This window comes from Carcharodon carcharias, chromosome 7 (genome assembly GCF_017639515.1).
Source record: "Carcharodon carcharias isolate sCarCar2 chromosome 7, sCarCar2.pri, whole genome shotgun sequence".
NCBI lineage: Eukaryota > Metazoa > Chordata > Chondrichthyes > Lamniformes > Lamnidae > Carcharodon > Carcharodon carcharias.
In genome coordinates, this window is record NC_054473.1 from 106,547,973 (window position 1) to 106,567,137 (window position 19,165).

The 19,165-nt window shown below is 41.0% G+C and overlaps 1 protein-coding gene across 1 annotated transcript in view; it reads right to left on the reverse strand.

Moving 5' to 3' along the window:
* LOC121280028 (hydrocephalus-inducing protein-like) overlaps positions 1-19,165 on the reverse strand; it is a 478,228-nt gene that overhangs the window by 307,655 nt on the left and 151,408 nt on the right. The window contains exon 8 of the mRNA XM_041191656.1: positions 14,661-14,785. Within this exon, the coding sequence (XP_041047590.1) occupies positions 14,661-14,785 (125 nt within the window). The remainder of the gene's footprint in view (positions 1-14,660; positions 14,786-19,165) is intronic.

Consider the following 19,165-nt stretch of genomic DNA (forward strand, 5'->3'; position numbering starts at 1 on the left):
ATCTATGGCAGGTTGATAAGGATGAGGTCAGGTATGTTTTTCCCTCGTGTTGGTTCCCTTTGCACCTGCTGCAGACCCAGTCCAGCAGCAATGTCCTTTTGGACTCGGCCAGCTTGGTCAGTAGTGGTGCTACCGAGCCACTCTTGGTGATGGGCATTGAAGTGATGATGCACATTGAGTGCATTCTGCAGCTTTGCTGCCCTGAGTGCTTCCTCCAAGTGGTGCTCAACATGAAGGAGCAATGATTCATCAGCTAGGGAGGGCATTCGGGAGTCTATGTTGAGGGCAGAAGGGCTGCTAGTGGGACGGGACATACCCGGGGATGGCGATGGTGGCGTCTGGGACATTATTTGTATAATATGATTCCATGAAGATGACTATGTCAGGCTGTTGCTTTACTAGTCTGTGAGACAGCTCTCCCAATTTTGGCACTAGCCCCTAGATGTAAGTAAGGAGGACTTTGCAGGGTGGACAGGGCTGAGATTACCGTTGTCGCCTCTGGTGCCGAGGTCAAATCCGGGTCCGTCCAGTTTCATTTCTTTTTTGAGACTTTGTTGTGGTTTGATACAAATGGGTGGCTTGCTAGGCCATTTCAAAGGGCATTTTAGAGTCAACCACATTGTTGTGGGTCTGGAGTCATATTTAGGCCAGGCCAGGCCAGGGCGTATTCCCTTCCCTAAAGGACAATAGTGGCAATTGACAATGGCTTCATGGTCATCATTAGATTTTTATTGGATTGAAATTCCACCATCTGCCGTGGCAAGATTCGAACCCTGGGTCTCTGGATTCCTAGTCCAGCGACAATACCACTACTCTATTTACAAAACCATGTGAGCAATTTACCACTACAGACTGCCAATGTACTCAGCAATAGATTCAACAAACCTTCAATGATGACCACATGCAATCATCAAGATCTCAATTATAAGAGTCCATGGTTTATTCTATGTACAAATTTACTTAGTCTATTATTTACAACTCAATGCTTTTCTAGGATGGTGACAAACTGAGTTAACAGCTTCCCACACGCTCAATATCTCGGCTCTTTGATGAATGTGTTAAAGACTCATATGTATGTTTGATGCAAACTTAGTTCATTTCATTCCTAAACCAGAGGGATCTGCATTTAACATTGTTAATGCTGACAAATTTGAAAATATCTTTTAATATCTGGGAGTAGGGGGCATGATGTGGGTACAGAGTGGCTTGAGGGTCAAGGTGGTCACAGAGGGTCAGAGACAGGTCAAATGCAGCGAGGGGGGAGGGTGGGCACGAGTGATGATGCCATATGAAGGGTCCAATCATGGGAAGGGAAGCAGGGATGAAGCATTCCTGCTCTGCCTGGCTCACAAGCAGTGCTGGAAAGGCACTTATCTCTTCCACGCAGCAGTCCTTGCTTCGTTTCAGTTGCTGATTTAAACTTTAAATTGAAGATGGCACACAGCTCATTAAAATAGTTAAATGAACAACCCACCTCCTGGGAGTGGATTGCTTGTCTGACCATCACCCTCCCACACCACCCATCCCCAGTCCTATGTTTCCATTAAAATTGGAAATGGACAGCTTCAATGTGGTATGTGTTCTGATGTGAGATTTAAAAAATTTTTACAACCCACCTGATACAATCCAAGCATTTTTGAGGGTGAAAATTCCCCTCACATAGTTTAAACTAAAAGTTATAAATTAGAATATTTAATTCATTGTAAAATCATGTACAGGAAATAAAAGTGAGAGAGTGGAAAAAGATGGAACTAAAAGAGAGATAAAAGAGCCAAATAGAAAAAAAAGTGATATTTTAAAATCTCCAAATATAATTAAATTCTGAAGACAGGTTGCTTGGCGGTAATTAAGAATTATCACACCATTAAAAATTCAAGTACATCTGAATGCACTAGCTTTAACTTTAACATGTTCAATAGATAACTAGTGGATAAGTACAACTTCATGGACTTACATAAACTTGACATTTAAATATATCACTGAGGTACCAGGTATAGTGAAGCTTGTAGAGAAGCAGGGAAAAATTGGACAGCAACTTCTAGGGCACAATTTTCTGCCTGTCAGGCGGGCAGGTCCAACCCAATCTCTGGCAGGCAGGGAGCCGATCCCCACCTGTACGGGTGGAGGGATTCCCCAAAAGCGAGAGTGCGCTTTTTCGCACATGTGCACGAAAGAGCACACATCTCCCTGAGGCTAAGTGCTGCCTCAGGGAGATCACTTACACTTCTAAAAATATGAAAATTAGAAAGAAAAATCCCTAATATGTCCCCCTCATGTGACATGAGAATAATGTTCATAATTTACATTATAAGTTTATTAAACTTTTTAAATCCCTACATGAAACCTTATCCTGCCGGTGGATAAGGTTTCATGCTTTTTCTATTGTCCGCTGGGGCTTGGACAGGCAGGTCCTTTAATTGTTTAAATGATCCTGTCAATGGCCTCAATTGGCCACTTACAGGTCAGCAGGCGCACAGCTGATTTTGCTGCGCCCCCGCCTTCCTGAAAATTTAAATGGGGCGGGATGATGTCCGGGGTTCCCCCTACATCATCCCGTGTCATTTTACAGGTCAGCGAGCTGGCTCTGTCCCCTGCTCGCCTACGGCAAATTCTGCCCCTAGATTCCCATGTTTAACTGCACATATGCATACTCCAGAAATTGCTGTCTGATTTACTTCATAATAACAATGAGCGCTGATAGCCTCACATTTAGTTTTAACGCACAATCCATGTGATTAATTAATAATTTAGCGGTTATAATCTGTTATTAGGACTTTCCTAGTGTAAAAGTCAGATTACCACAATGCACAGTGTGTTTGCCCATTGAACAATCAGGACAACTTAGCCCTCAATGTTTGCAAAAAATGTTAAATATGAAAACAAAAGCACAAAAAAGCATATCAGTATTAATAATTCATTGATATTTTTGAAAGCTGGTCATAGCAAGGATCCCTCTCAAAAATCCAGGGGTGGGGTGTTCCAAAATAACTTTGACAAATTGGCCAATAAAGAAAACAGTATCAGAAATGGCAGCTGACCAAGCTAATTTTGAACCACCACTATGACAACATTTTTGACAAAGGAGCAGTCCAACGTGTTTAGCTATTAAATGGCACAAGAAAATCAGAAATGAGTAAAAGGCCATTTCTATCCAGAGTCTGTGTATAACTACTGAACCACAGAAATCCCTCTCACACCATCTGCTAATTTAACTATTTAGACAAGACTAACTTCCCTCCCTGACTTCTGTTCCTGACTTCTGTTGAGAAAAAAAAATTGTAAAATAACCCTCAATCCAAATTCTGATGGGTCCCAATTGATCATGAAGGAACAATAACCTTTTCTGGGAGTTGCACAGAATCTACAGCACTGAAACAGGCCATTAGCTTCAACTAGTTCATGGCATACCTGACCCTCCCACTCTTCCCATCCTGCCCTCTAATCCCTCCATTCTCTTCTCCCTCGTGTATGTATCATGGCTCCCTCTAATGTATAACTGATATCTTCATCAGCCACTCCACATGGAAAGTTTCAGTCTCACCACTCCTTGTGTAAAGGAATTCCTCCTAAAATCTTCATTTGATCTGTTAATGGCTATCTTACATTTATTCCACCTTGTTCTGGAAATACACATAAGTGCAAACGATAGGCCAGATTTTCGTGCCTCCGTCTGTGTCGGAACGGAGATGAGTGGAATTTAAAAATGGTAGCTGGGACCTGATTTTGGAATTCCTGCCCCCATTCTCATTGTGTGGGACTTTTAAGGGCATGGGAGAAGGGTGCAGACACCACATGCAGCAATCTTACTGTTCCCTACGTGATTGTGGGGGTGGGAATTTTAAGCCCCTACAATTTTCAGGGAAGAAAGACCCATTTTGAAAGATGATGTGGTTCATGGCACCTCAGGTAAGTTATGAAACATGGGGAACTCTTGCCTAGAGTCTGGAACTTTTTGACAGGTAAATTCAAAAGATGTTAACAATTTCACATATCATAATGTGATGTTGCATGATAAGTTAAATATGCTTTTAATGCAGTGATCAATGGTAGGGCTTTGTTTAGGAAAGGTAAGTGATCATTAAATTGATCAGCATTGTGAAAGTTTTCAGATGTATTGGAGTACTTTAACAGTGGATAAAGTGCTCTTCTGCATTTATGAGTATTGAGATTCAGATTTTAACAAGCTAGTTGGACCATGTGATTTAATCTTTTCTTTGATTAACAGTCCAGTCTTTTCTTGAGCCTTTGAAACAGTGAAATAGACATCCATCCACTCCATTTCTGCAAAGGTTTTACATATTCAGCTCTGGAGGCTTTGTTTATACAACTGTGCAATGGAATCCCATTATGAAAGCTTGGTTGAGCTCCAAACTCCAGTAATGGATTCAGCTCAACAGGGAGTCAGGGAGTTGTTGACACAGCTGTTAAGGGGGCTGTGAGCTTTCCTTTGGCTGTCAGTTTAATGAACATGTGATAGGATTATTTTTGAAGAGGTTCTTGAATGGCTGTTTGTTTATTTGGAGGTTTTATGAGCACTGAAGAGGATTAACCTTTTTCAAGTGGAGTTTGAATGGCTGTGTGTTTAACTGGCAGTTTTGTGAGCATTTAGAGGGCTGAGGTATTTTGAAGAGGTTTTTGAATGACTGTTTGTTCTGACAGTTTCATGAGCATCAGAGGAAATGGTGGCATAGTGGTACCATTGGACCAGTATTTGGAGGCCCAAGCTAATGCTCTGAGGACACAGGTTCATTTCTATCATGGCAGCTGGTAGAATTTAAATTCTATTAATAAATCAATCAATTAATACATTTTGGAATTGAAAGCTAGTCTCAGTCATAAAAACCCATCTGGTTCGCTAATGACCTTTAGTGAAACTGTTGTTCTTACTGGGACATTGCCCAATTCTATACTTGAGTGTTAGGCACCCTAGATCTGACCCCTCAACCCCAACCACTTCCCATGTTTCCAATATTATAATAGTGATTAACATCCAAAGTACTTCACTAGTATTAAAGATACTTGGGACATTCCCAGGTTGTGAAAAGCAGTACAACAAGAAAGAACTTGCATTTATATATATGTGAAAAAAATAGAATGGTGAAATGTTTTTTTAAAAATTAAGTAACATCACTTTGACCCAGATGAAAATGGTTAATCTTGCTTGGTAAATCAGGGAGCACTGGGAAGATAAACAGAAGGCTCTTGCTGCAAAAGTGAATTTAATTCTGAGAAATGTGTCAATTAAATGGTTAAACAACAATTTAATTCTCCCAGCATAGAATTGAAAGTTCCCATAATTTACTTCTAGAAGTTTAAAAGGCGAGCCCTCAATATATAAATTTCATATCCTATTACTGGTAAAGTGTCAACCCACACGACATCATTAAATCTAAAGTAGACATGACTCTGCACTTAACCATGTTCATTGCTCTATTGCATATTTAAAACTCAGTTCTAAAAATATTAACAACTTCCTTACGCATGCCAACAATAAAATGGGATCATAGACAACTAAAGCTCAGAACTAAGTCAACCAACAGGATGACTTCAACACACACATACTGGGAGAATTCACATTCAAAATCTGCATTCTGATCTCCGTTCAAAGCAAGACCTGCTCTCTACCACCATGCAGCTCCAAAACTTCCATTATATTATCTCATGAGTACCGCTGTCATTGAACTCCTATAGTTCCGCAGGGAAAAAGGTCAGACACATCTGAGATTTGGAAGGTACTTCAGAATTCAATCTGAGTGACTATGGACTGAATTTTCATGGAGAAGGCAGGAAGGTCAAATCAGGAAACTTCCTGACTCAGCAGACCCGTCTCCTTTAAAAAGGCTCTCACCCACCATATTTTTGCATCGGGGAGTCAAGGCCAGGATGTAGACAGGCACACCGCCTCCAGAGGCAGGCCCAAAGGGCAACAGAGGCAGATGGATGACCAACCCAACAGGCTAGAGCACCCTCCTCCATTTACTGGGGTGACAGCACAATTGTAATGATTAAAGTCAGATCCTCAAACTTCCACCCACTCACCCCCACACCCTCCCCACATGCTCCCCCATGCTCCTTCATACCCCCATGCAACCCATGCTCCTCAAAGCCATCCCACCCCCCTCAGCCCCACCATGCACCCACAGCCACTCACCCAGTATCCACTACAGGCAGACCTCAGGAGTTATGTCTTTGAAATGGACATGAAAAAAATTAAAAATCTAACAATCTAATATAACTGTCAATCAAACACACCATACTGAGACAAACTTCAGAGCCATTCAAAACTGTTAAATCCCCTCATTGATCAAACTGTTCTAAAAACAAACATCTATTCAGTAACCACATCAAAGACAGATAATCCTCCAATAACCTTTGAAAACTGTCAAACTATCTACACAACCCCTTGCTATGTTAAGTAGTTCAGAAGCTTTTGAAAGTCACCCAAGCATTCATAACGAGCTCAGCTATCAAAACAATTTCTTGGAAATACAAACAATGGAGCCTACTGAAACTGTCAAAACAGATGTTTTTTCCTAAGCTACACCAGATGGTTTGTCAAGCAAAGCATTCCAGGAGTAAGTGTTTGATTTTTTTTCATCTAAGTGAGAGCTACAGGCATTTTTTTTCAAATTTAATGAACTGTGGTTATTTAAGTAGTTTCAGATCATGACAGTTCCCAAGCAATGTTTCTTCAGTTTTGAGTGGCTAACAGCACTTTTCCCAATGAGAAAAGTAGTCTAGTACATCTCAATGCTTAATGCTGATCAATATAATGGTCAACTTTGCAGGACAGGGCCCTATGATCAATCACTGCAGTAAAAACACATCTAACTTCAACACAGCATTTAACTATTGAAACCGAAAGAACAGATTTTGTTTTATATGTCAAGGCCTGTCAATGAAAGAATTTTAGGAGCAAATGCTTAATTTTTTTTTTGGTTCCTCACTTCACTCTGGGGTTTGCCCGTGGCTCACGACTCCTTTGATGTGCCATGAACCACATCTACTTAGGGAAGGGGCCCCACTCTACAAAAATTGTGGAGGGGGTTTGAAGTGCACATTCCACAATGGAGCCAGTTGCCTGTGGACAGGCTACCCACTCCTTTATCTTGTGTTGACGAGAAATGTCCAAAACAGAAATGGGGGTGGGTATGCCAGAATTGGGTCCGCCCACCATTTTTAATGGGTTCCTGAGTCAATATGACTCAGCAAAAATTCAGGCCTATATCTTTAAGTAGAGGATCACAGAGACAAACCATTCACCTGATCACAGTTAAAGATAAAGAAGAAGCAAGTTTGCTCAAGAAACCACGCAAAAAGAAATTCCATAGTCTTACTGATCTTCAGATCCCTTTATGGCTGCTCTCTTCAAACTGCCACCAAAGAATCACTGTTGGAAGGAGAAAAGAAATTGCAGCCTATTATTAAAATAAAATACACAGGGGCTTTTAACTGAAATCAAATAGTGCATTCAGCTATCGTGGATTTATTGGCTGCAAATGTGAGAAAACAATGAGTAGCATATACCTTTTTAATTCAGGGTCATGAGGTATCCTGGATTCAGGCTGGCATAGGTTATGATTCTATAATGCACCATTCTGTGGAGTAATAGGCTGTGAATGGCCTTGCCAAAGTTTCTCACATTTCGAGTTTCTGATGTCAGCTGAGCTGTCATTGGGAAACTATTGAGCAAAAAGCCTCATCATATCTCACAGGGAAGAAGAGAAATCAGAAAGTATACCACTTAATTGGCTCTTGGCATCTCCTTACAGCTGAGTGAACAGCAGCATTGTGGTAACTATGGTTTTATCTAATGTGTAGTATATCTTTAAGAAGGATGTTATAAAGGAAGATCACATGATCTTGTGCAACCAATAGTAGAGTAGCGCAGGCTAATTCTCTAGTTAGTTGGAAGTCAGTAGTCTGCAAGTGAGCAGCAGAAGTATGTAGATAGAGCTTGGTGTAGAAGCACATGTGTGTAGCTGCTGAGTATTGTGTAAATAAACAGAATGTGTTCCACCTAAGAAGTGTCTGCCGAACTACTCTATCTAAAGTACCAACTCAACCATCCCGCACAAGCGTGCAATTGGGACTCATAAGTTTCAACAAACTGGCGACAAGGATAAAATGAGGATAGAAGAAAGGTACAATGAACTAGCGTTGAGAGTAATATCACTTAATGAAAGAAATCAAGAGAAACAAAATCAGTCTGTACCTCGCATAGTAATTGTGAGTAGAATTTCCAAATCCTCAAAGTAAACCCCTCACAGAGCGCCACAATTCCATCCAGCCACGGACAATTGGTCTCATTATATTCTATTTCCAAGCAAACAACATTGTGGGGGAAGAAGAGGCAGGCGATTCTCTTATCTTACATGTGGGAATAAAGCCCAGGGCTTAATTTGAAGTTTGATGGCACCCTGTGCCCCAGATTCGAAAACTTTTGATGAATTGGTGGACCTCGTGAAGGGTCATTACCAGCCAAAGCCCTCGGTAACGATGCAACGTTTCAAGTTTAATTCAAGAAATAGAGCCCAAGGGGGGATAGTTGCTTGTTATGTGGCAAGTTTGCGACAGTTAACAAACATTGCGAATTTGGTCCATCTTTAAACGATATGCTCAGGGATCATTTAGTGTCCATTGTGAATGAGGACACGATTCAGAAGAGATTACTGTCCAAAACAAATTTGGATTTTAAGGCGCTAGAGATAGCACTGGCCATGGAAAACGCAGTAAGGGATTCAAAAGGCTTATAGGGAGTGCAAAATGGCACCATCCTCCATGTTGGGCAGGAACCCCCAGCCAAAAAGAGCTCAAAATTGCAAGGCTCTGCCAAGAAGCAGAAAACAGCCACCACTAGCAGAAAAATAAGAAGAGTTGACTTATCAACGAAAATAAGGAATAATGGCAACAGAGGTGGAAACAAGCCGACTAGTAACGATTCGCAGTTAAAAAAATCTAGTATTTTCATTGTCTTCGAAATGGACGCATAATGAGACAATGCAAGGAAAGAATCAGGCAGACTTTCAAACAAAAGAGAAAATCCCATGAGATTTACAATGTTGGAGAGCCTGAAGCAACAAATTCAGATATTTATTCACTATTTAATTTGAAGGTAGGAAAAACAGAACCAATATATGTAACAGTAAAAGTGAATGGCAGACCTATTGGAATGGAAGTGGACACAGGAACTTTTCCAACAGTAATTGGTGAACACACCTTCAAATACCTGAATTATGGTAAACATAAATTAAATTTGGAAGAAACTGATGCTAAATTAAAAACTTACACAAGTGAAGACCAAGTCAAAGGCATAAGCAGAGTTATTGTCCATTACGGGAGGTAATTGGTAAAACAAGCAATGTTGGTATTGAGAGGTAGAGCATCAAGCCTCCTAGGGCGAAACTGGCTAAGGGAAATCAACCTTGATTGGTCACTCAAATTTCAAAAGGAAGCTGAAAACGTTCAGTTTTGGAAAAGAGTGTGTAAGGATTCAACAACCTAAAGAAATGCAAGATGTTTCAAGTAAAAGCACAGTAGAACAGCAAAAGGAACTTGGAGAGGCCATGTTTAATGGCAGAGTTTAAGACGAGGTGAGCAATCTCCAAAGGGAAAAAGAAAATCTGCTGAAAGACCTTCGCACAATACAAGATTCCCTCAAATCTCAGCTTGTAGCACTGGAAAAATATGATTAGAAGCAGAAAAAATTCCACACTTCTGTAAATAAGCTGAAGGATGAGTTGGCAGAGAAGACACAACAATGCTCAATTTTCCAGGAGGCAGCAAACAAATACAAAAAAGAGATGGAATAGCTGAAGAACCAGCTTCATGATGTCAAAGAGGTTTTGGAGGCAAAAGTCACAGAATTTTCTGAGAAGCAGACAGATGATGAAATTCCGAGAGACTCAACCACTAAGTTCACTCAAGACGAGCTTGCATCTGAGAGTAGTCTGGACAATATGGAAGGCAAAAGAAAGGCTGAGAATAAAGTCAGTGTCAGGAAGAAAAAAGCCCAATGAAAGAAGCCACAGAAACACAAATAAGACCGTTGATCCTGGCAGCATAACAGCATACTTTTGTACACAGGCCTGGAAGTCAAATTACAAAGGCCGATGCACTTCTTTGTTTGCCTTTACAAGAAAATGACGAAGATGTCCCAGTTCCACAAGAACTTGTGTTATTGTTAAATTTCTTAGATTCATTGCCAGTGTGTGCTAGACAGATCAGAGACTGGACAAGTAGGGACCCAGTCCTATCTTAAGTATGAGAACAAGTGCTTCATGGTTGGTCACAAGAACCTGTATCTGACAAAATGAAACCGTACTTCAACAGGAGACATGAGGTAACCAGCCAGGATGGTATCTTATTGTGGGGAGCAGGAGTGATAGTTCCTTCAAAGGGAAGAAAGCCCTTGTTAATTGAACTACACAGTGCACATCCAAGAATATCCCGAATGAAGACCATAGCATGCAGCTATCAATGGTGGCCTGGAATGGATGGAGAAATAGAGAGCTTAGCAAAGAATTGTGTGCAGTGTCAGCAATTGCAAAAGTTACTTCAACAGCTCTGTTATACCCTTGGGGGTGGCCAGGAAGGCCATGGGTGCAATTACACATTGACTATGCGGGACCTTTCATGGGAACAATGTATCTGCTCATTGTTGATGCCCACTCAAAACGGATAGATGTATATGAGGTGAAGTCACCAGCATCTTCTACTAAAATTGAGAAGCTACATCGAAGTTTTGCAATTAATGGACTACCAGGAATGGCACAGCATTTATGAGGGCTGAATTTCAATGGTTTATCAGCCTCAATGGTATAAATCATGTGAAAAATTTGCCGTACCACCCTTCTTCAAATGGACTGGCTGAAAGAGCAGTTCAAATGTTCAAGTCAGTCATGATAAAGTTAACTGGAGATTCCCTAGCAACCAAGCTAGTACGTTTGCTTTTTCATTTTCGGATCACGCCTCACACAACAACAGGTGTCACACCTGCAGAATTATTGATGAAACGCTGTCTCAGGATGAGATTGAGCTTAATACCGCCAAACTTAGCGAGGAAGGTGGAAAGGAGTCAAGGAAGTCAGAAAACAAGGCAGGGCTGGCATCGTCGTGAGAGAAAGTTTACCATGGGAGAAACGGTATATGTGAAGAATTTTGAAGAAGGACCAAAGCAGTTACCAGATGAAATAAGTGGAGTGACCAGGCTTCTATCTCGCTACATGAAGGTGGTAGGCCGAGTCATACGGAGACATGTGGATCATTTGAGGAAGAGAGAGACAAATCATCAAGAAATGATTCCACCAGTGTTCATGACCAAATCAACATTTCCTGTTGAGCAAACTCAACCTAGTACAGATGTATCTGAAGTGCCTGCTGTACCTACAAGAGTTGAGGAAACAGATCTGCAGGTACCTGTCGAAGAACCTGATATTCAGACAACTCCAGAAAATAAGGTTCCTAATAAAGCATCTGATGTTGTAGAGCTGAGATGTTCTAGACACCAAACAAAACCCACAGAAAGAATGAATTTGTAAACTACTTGTCTGTGTAAATAATTTGTTATTTTGAGAAAATTGTACTTGTAAATGCAAAATGGTTTCTGAGTGTAAAGGGGGAGAGATGTGGTAACTATGGTTTTATCTAATGTGTAGTATGCCTTTAAGAAGGATGTTATAAAGGAAGATCACATGATCTTGTGTAACCAACAGTGGAGTAGCTTGGGCTAACTCTGTAGTTAGTTGGAAGTCAGTAGTCTGCAAGTGAGCAGCAGAAGTATGTAGATATGTAAGTGTAGAAACATTTACGTGTAGCTGCTGAGTACCTTGTAAATAAACAGAATGTGTTCCACCCAAGAAGTGTCTGCTGAACCACTCTGTCTAAAGTTCCAACTCAGACATCCCACAACAAACGTACAATTGAGACTCAAGTCTCAATAAGCATTCACAAAGACCAAACAGTAAATCACAAGCCTTCTCTTTATCCGAGGAATGATACATAGCATGAGTGAGAATGGGCCAATCAAACTCCCTTATTTTAGTTGGGGTGTATAATGGGGGTGCTGAGCTGCGACTATCGATTTTATGCCCCTGTCAAAGTTGAAAGATTACAACCTGACAATCACTATTGGCAACATTAATGGGTGAATGTTTAATGTATCCATACAGCAGTGGAACTCGAGTGGTTATGATGCCTTACGAGAAACCCTAAGGTTATGGGTTAAAATCCCAAACATCAGGGTGTGAAATTCAATTTAATTAATTTGGTTATTTGTGGGTATCAGAATAAACACTGTTGGAAATCTTTTCATCGCTAACAAGCAGGCAGGAAATAATTTTCTACTGAAGGAAGTTATGACAGTTAAGTTTGAACGGCATTATCTTCATGCAAACAAAGCTTCAGTGTTGAAATAGCAATTGGGCAGTAAATAAACACCATTTTTAATATTCTTTATTTGGGTTGTTTATATCATTTCTTGTCTGACCACTTGTAGTTATTTCCTTCCCTCTTTGAGCTGTTCCAAACCCAGGTACCACAAGACAAATGACCACAGGCAGATAAGGCTGAAGCATTTGCAACAATCCTCAGCCAGAAGTGCTGAGTGAATGATCCATCTCTGCCTCCTCCGGAGGACCCTAGCATCACAGATGCCAGTCTTCAGCCAATTCAATTCACTCCATATGATACCAAGAAACAGCTGAAGGTACTGGATATTGCAAAGGCTATGGGCCCTGACAATACTCTGGCAATAGTACTGAAGACTTGTGCTCCAGAACTGGCTGCGTCCCTAGCCAAGCTGTTCCAGTACAGCTACAACACTGGCATCGACCCGGCAATGTGGAAATTTGCCCAGGTATGTCCGTTACACAAAAAGCAGGGCAGATCTAACCAATCCAATTACCGCCCCATCAGTTTACTCTCTATCATCAGTAAAGTGATGGAAAGGATCATCAACAGTGCTATCAAGCGGCAGTTGCTTAGCAATAACCTGCTCACTGGCATTCAGTTGGGTTCTGCCAAGGCCACTTGGCTCCTGACCTAATTACAGCCTTGGTTCAAACATGGACAAAAGAGCTGAACTCCAGAGGTGAGGTGAACATGACTGCTCCTGACATCAAAGCAGCATTTGACTGAGTGTGGCATCCAAGCAAAACTGGAGTCAATGGGAATCAGGAGGAAAACTCTCCACTGGTTGGCTCATACCTATCACAAAGGAAGATGGTTGTGGTTGCTGGCAATCAATAATCTCAGCTTCAGCACATCGCTGCAGGGGTTCCTCAGGATAGTCCTCAGCTCAGCCATCTTCAGCTGCTTAATCAATGACCTTCCTTCCATCATAAGGTCAGAAGAGGGAATGTTCGCTGGTGATTGCACAATGTTCAGCACCATTCACGACTCCTTAGATACCAATGTCCAAATGCAGCAAGTCCTGGACAATATCCAGTCTTGGGCTGACAAGTGGCAAATAACATTTGTGCCACACAGGTGCCAGGCAATGACCATCTCCAACAAAAGAGAATCTAACCAACACCCCATGACATTCAAAGGCATTACCATCATTGAATCCCCCACTATCAACATCCTGGGGGTTAACATTGACCAGAGGCTGAACTGGACTAGCCATATAAATATTGTGGCTACAAGAGCATATCACATGCCAGGAATCCTATGGTGAGTAACTCACCTCCTGACTCCCCAAAGCCTGTCCACCCTCTAAAAGGCACAAGTTAGGAATGTGATGGAATACTCTCCACTTGCCTGGATGTGTGCAGTTACAACAACACCCAAGAATCTGACACCATCCAGGACAAAAGTAGCCCACTTGATTGGCACCCCATCCACAAACATTCACTCCCTCCACCACAGTGGCAGCAATATGTACCATCTATAAGATGCACTGCAAGAATTCACCAATTCTCCATAGACAGCACCTTCCAAACCCATGACCACTACCATCTAGAAGGACAAGGGCAGCAGAAACTTGGGAACACCACCACCTGCAAGTTCCCCTCCAAGTCACTCACCATCCCGACTTGGAAATATATCGCTGTTCCTTCACTGTCGCTGGGTCAAAATCCTGGAATTCCCTCCACAATAGCACTGTGGGTGTACCTACACCACCTGGACTGCAGCAGTTCAAGAAGGCAGCACACCACCACCTTCTCAAGGGCAATTGGAGGTGAACAATAAATGCTGGCCTAGCCAGTGATGCCCACATCTCATGAATTAATTTAAAAAAATATATGAAAACATAGCCATTTGGTTCATCATTTATTTTTCTCACTTTCCTGTGAGCTGCTGCTTTTTCCTTTGATTTGGTGCTGCTTACTGATGATCTTGCTGATATTGGGAATTGATCATGCATAAAAATACAGCCAGAAGTGTCAGCAAGCTATTTCAAGATAGTGGTCATACTACCAGAGCATTTTTCCCCATGGGAGTCACCAAATAGCCATAATGTAATGAACATTGCCTCTGATCTTTTCTTGATGTCTCTCAATACAAACCAGCACTGAATGCTGATCTAACAGAATATGCCATTCTCAGATCCAACCAGAGTGTTTTCTATACAGTACAGATTTCAACTTAAGTAAATATTTTTACTCTAAGAAGTGGAAGAAATTGTAGGATATTTTGCATTGAAGTAGATGTTTAACCTGTGTCCAAATGTAAGATCAGATCCTCACTGTGGTCCCCAATCCGCTCGGGGATGAATTCTACTGTCACTTGAAAACTCTCCCCAACTTCCAGGTATCCATGGATAGGTTCCACAAAGAACGGCCTGCAAACAACAAGCCAAAAAGAAAATAACTGAAACATGTATGAATAAGGATTTAGCAACTAAACAGCTGCACTCATAATGTAAGTGTTTTGTGTTCATCGGCTTCATCCTTGAGACAGGTAGCAGGGATTCCTGGCTCAGCCTGCCCACCCCAGGAGAAAGTGCCAGGCAAGACTGGGTTTTCATTGTGGGGACAGGTGCAGGCTGCAGTTGGGTCAGCTGACCAGGCAAAACATTTGGAGGCAGCCATAGGAGCTGTTTAAAAGGTCCACCTCAGGTCTGTTGGACTTTGTCCAGTTATAATGAACAAAGTAAGGCCCTCTAGCCCTCATGCTCTCCATGTCCCACCCATTCCACCTCGTGCCCTCCCACTCACCCCTATGACCTCTCAGGCACATCGTGCCAAGATATGCCCTCACATGCTGCCCATGCCAGAGTATGCCCAACCCACCCCTTAGGACCCCTCATGCCAAGATATGCACCCCACCCACCCCCATGGCTCCTTATGCACCCCATGCCAAGCTATGACAATTCCATGCCCATTTACCCATTACACACTGTATCAAACCAATGAACCCTATAGTGACAATAGGTGTGTAAAAAAAGTTTTTAAAAGTCATTCATTGATAACTTTCAACTTTCTTTAAAAAAAAACTCCTTTTTACTACAGGCCAATAAAAGTGTCAATCATCCAGTATCAATGCTGTATAAAGTATCAAGTGCAAGCGCTTGAAATCTCTTTATCTTCTGCAAATGCACATTGTGAAATTGCCAACATAGATCAGAAAACCATAGCTGTCCATCAAACAACATTTTTAACAGGGGATCAGATGTTTCAACAGATTAATGGATTTCTGTGCTGTCAGCCAAGAATACATAATGATGCTTGGCTGAGAGTCTAGAAATCCATTAGAGTACAAAAATGCCTGAGCCCCAGGGAAAAGATATTTTGATTGATAGCTCTGGCTCTTTGATCTTTGCCATCAGTTTTATGATGTTTACAGAAGACACAGAGGTTTCAAATGTTTGGATAATTGGCACTTCTATTGGCCTGTAGTAAAATGAAAGTGGAAAGTTATCAATGAACAATTGCTTTTCTAAAGCTTTTTCATACATCCTATTGTCACTATGGGGTTCATTTGTTCTATATAGTGTATAGTAGGTGATTGGGCGTGGAAGTGCCATAGCTTGGCATAAGGGGCCATAGGAGGTGAGCTGGAGGCATACCTTGGCAGGTGGGGCATGAACGGAAAGAGGGGTGGGTGGGGCATACATTAGCATAGGGGGTGGGGGCATACCCTGGCATGGGGGGGCATAAGGAGCACATTTTGAACTTACTTTTTAAAATGTTCCTGTATGCATACTAGGGTTCATGACACCTTTGATGTGCCGTGAGCCACGACTCTTTGAAAAGCTGGCCCAACTCCCAAGAAAACTGAGGAGGACTAGAGCATATCTATCCATGCAATGGAGTCGGGCAGGACCTGCCTGCGCCCTTAAAAGGCATTCCTGAAAATCGGAAACCCGAGGGATGGGGTTAGGAATCCTGGAATCAGATCCAAGCCACCATTTTTGCCCCTCCGTGAAGTCTCCCCGACTCCATGAAAATCCAGCAAAGATCTCAGAAACCCATGCAATATTGAATTAAGCTATGTTGCCAGGTCACATTCACATTTCTTTTGTCAAGAACACAAATTTTCCAATTTCATATGACACAATCTCCCAACTAGCTTGTCCTTTCTTGGTAATTATGGTGTTATAATTTATGCCCTCTCCCGGCTCGGTTTCTGTTCACAGGAATCTACTAGTTCTACAGGCAAGCCACTTTTCCACAGAAACCAAAATTCACAATTTAGTGGTCAGAAGTAGTGTGTCTTTGTATTAACAATATATCCTGGTGCTACACAATTACTATGTACAGTAAAACAAATCACATGGCATCCCTACCATACACTCTTAATTTCTTCATAAGATGGAAAAAGACCATGCTGTCAGACCGCATAGTTCCTGCCAAAATTGCAAAGCTATTTTCTTACATATTTTGATTATACAGAGAAAAAAAGTACACCAGCAGTTAAACCATAGGTTACTACTTACCTTGCAACAGTACCTCAGATAATTTACAAAACTAAATTAACTGAACATTCCAATTCTTTGAAGTACCCTTTAACCAATTATTTTTTAATGATTCTTTACAAGGAGTACACATTAGCTGAATTGAGTTCCCATCTCAGTACCATGACAGGAACATATACAAACAAAACAAGCAACCTGAAAAAAAAAATGATCGACAGCTTTCAAAACATATTCCCTCATTATCATGTTAACATGCTGGATGCACTTGAGGTGGTGGCCCATTGCAAACTTTCTCATAACTGAGCCTTTGAAAATTAGCTTTGTTGTACAAAAGAAAAATACTAACTACGAAGCAGTGTTGGTGCTCCTATCAAATTGTCAATCAAATAAGATCAAGGTGACCAATGCCATCAGCTGCTCACATCATTGTTCAAGTTACCCTGGAAGTGTTAAATGCTGTATACAATGCTTAGTAGATTTATTTTGTACAACAAAGCTAGTTTTCAATGACTCAGTCATGAGGAGTTTTGTAAAAGTCTACCATCTCTGATAAACCCACCATGTCAGAACAGGGAGAACAATTTGGCTGAATTTATTAAAATTGAAATTTTGTGTATTTGGTTCTGCCATCTCCCTGCAAAGATGAAACAAACCTTTAAAACAGATTTTTAAGTTGGCCTAGGTTTATAAAAAATTACATGAGAAGGTATAATGTAGACATATTTTAAGATATAAGGACTTGTGTTTATCGAACATGATGTGATGAAAACTGTCACCATATGCCAGTTTAATTTAAATAGGCATCCAAAGACGAGTCACATAATCTGCACCCTTTGGAAGTAGCATGATGTGGATTTCCAAAGTAGTACCAACATACAAGGATGCTGCATGTTTCCTCTATCATTGATGCTGCACAGTTATTTCACGTCCCTTTTAAACACCACTTTAGTGTTTGATGTGGCCTTCAGCTGCTTTGGCCCGAAACTCTGGAGTTCCCTCTCGAAACCTCCCCTCACAACACAGCCAAATCGAACAGCAGTTCAAAGGATGCTACAGGACCCCAGAATCTTTGGGATTTTAGATCTGACACACATCTCTTTATAAAGCATTATGCACTAACTTCCAACCTTGTAAAATAATCTCAGGGCAGCAAAGCTTCTGCATTCTCCTTGACAGCCTTTCTTAAAGGATAGATGGTGAATCAGCTCAGGGAACTATAAACCAGTTAACTGAATGTCAATGGTAGGAAAAATAGTAGAATTCTTGCTAAAAGATCAGGTAAAAAATGAGTAGAGATGGAGAATATAATAAAAAATAGTCAGCATAGATCTCTAAAAGGAAAGTCATGTTTAACTATAATAAAAACAGGAAGTGCTGGAAAAACCCAGCAAGCCTGACGGTATCTGTGGAAAGAGAAACAGAACTAACGTTTCAAGTCGAATGTGACTGTTCTTCAGAACACATGTTTAATATCGTATTAACTAACCTTACTGATTATTTGAAGAAAAGCAGAAAGAGTAGACAAAGGAAATGCACTGAATATGGGACAAATATTCTATCATATGGTCTTTAATAAAGGTACCACATAGGAGACTCATAATAAAGGTCAGTGAACATGGAGTCAGGGGTCAGGTACAAAAATGAATGCTACAAAACAGAATGTTACAAGACCAAAAACAGAAGGTACGAATTGAGGAAGTTTCTTGTTCCAGCTGAAGTGGTGTCCCGTGAACTGCTGCTCATCATATACATAAATAATTTAGACTCAGAAATTAGAGGCATTAGGTTGAAATTTGCAACTGACACCAAACTAGGGAACATAATATTATGGAGGACTGAGTCAAAGCACAGGAAGATATAAACAAGATTGCACAGAAGGCAAGGAAATAGCAATTGAAATTCAATACAGTTCAGTGTGAGGTGTTAATTTTGTTAGAAGGAATAGGAATCCATTAATTCCTTGGAAGATGAGAAATTAAACTGAGCAAAGAACAAAGAAATTTGGAAATAAATAATTTACTAAGCACAGGGAAATAAAGAGTGCAAACAAAGTTTGTTTAAAGAGGAATAGAATACAAAAGCAGGGAGCTAATATCAAACTTAGATTGAACCTTATTTAGACTCTTGGATTACTGAGCAAAATGCTGGTCTCTATACTACTAAAAGCAAAATGAAGCACAAGAATGAAGCAGCTCGCCACCACCTTCTCAAGGGTAATTAGGGATGAGCAATAAATGCTGGCCTAGTCAGCGAAGCTCACATCCCTTGAATGAATAATAAAAAAATTGGGATAAAAAATAAGAA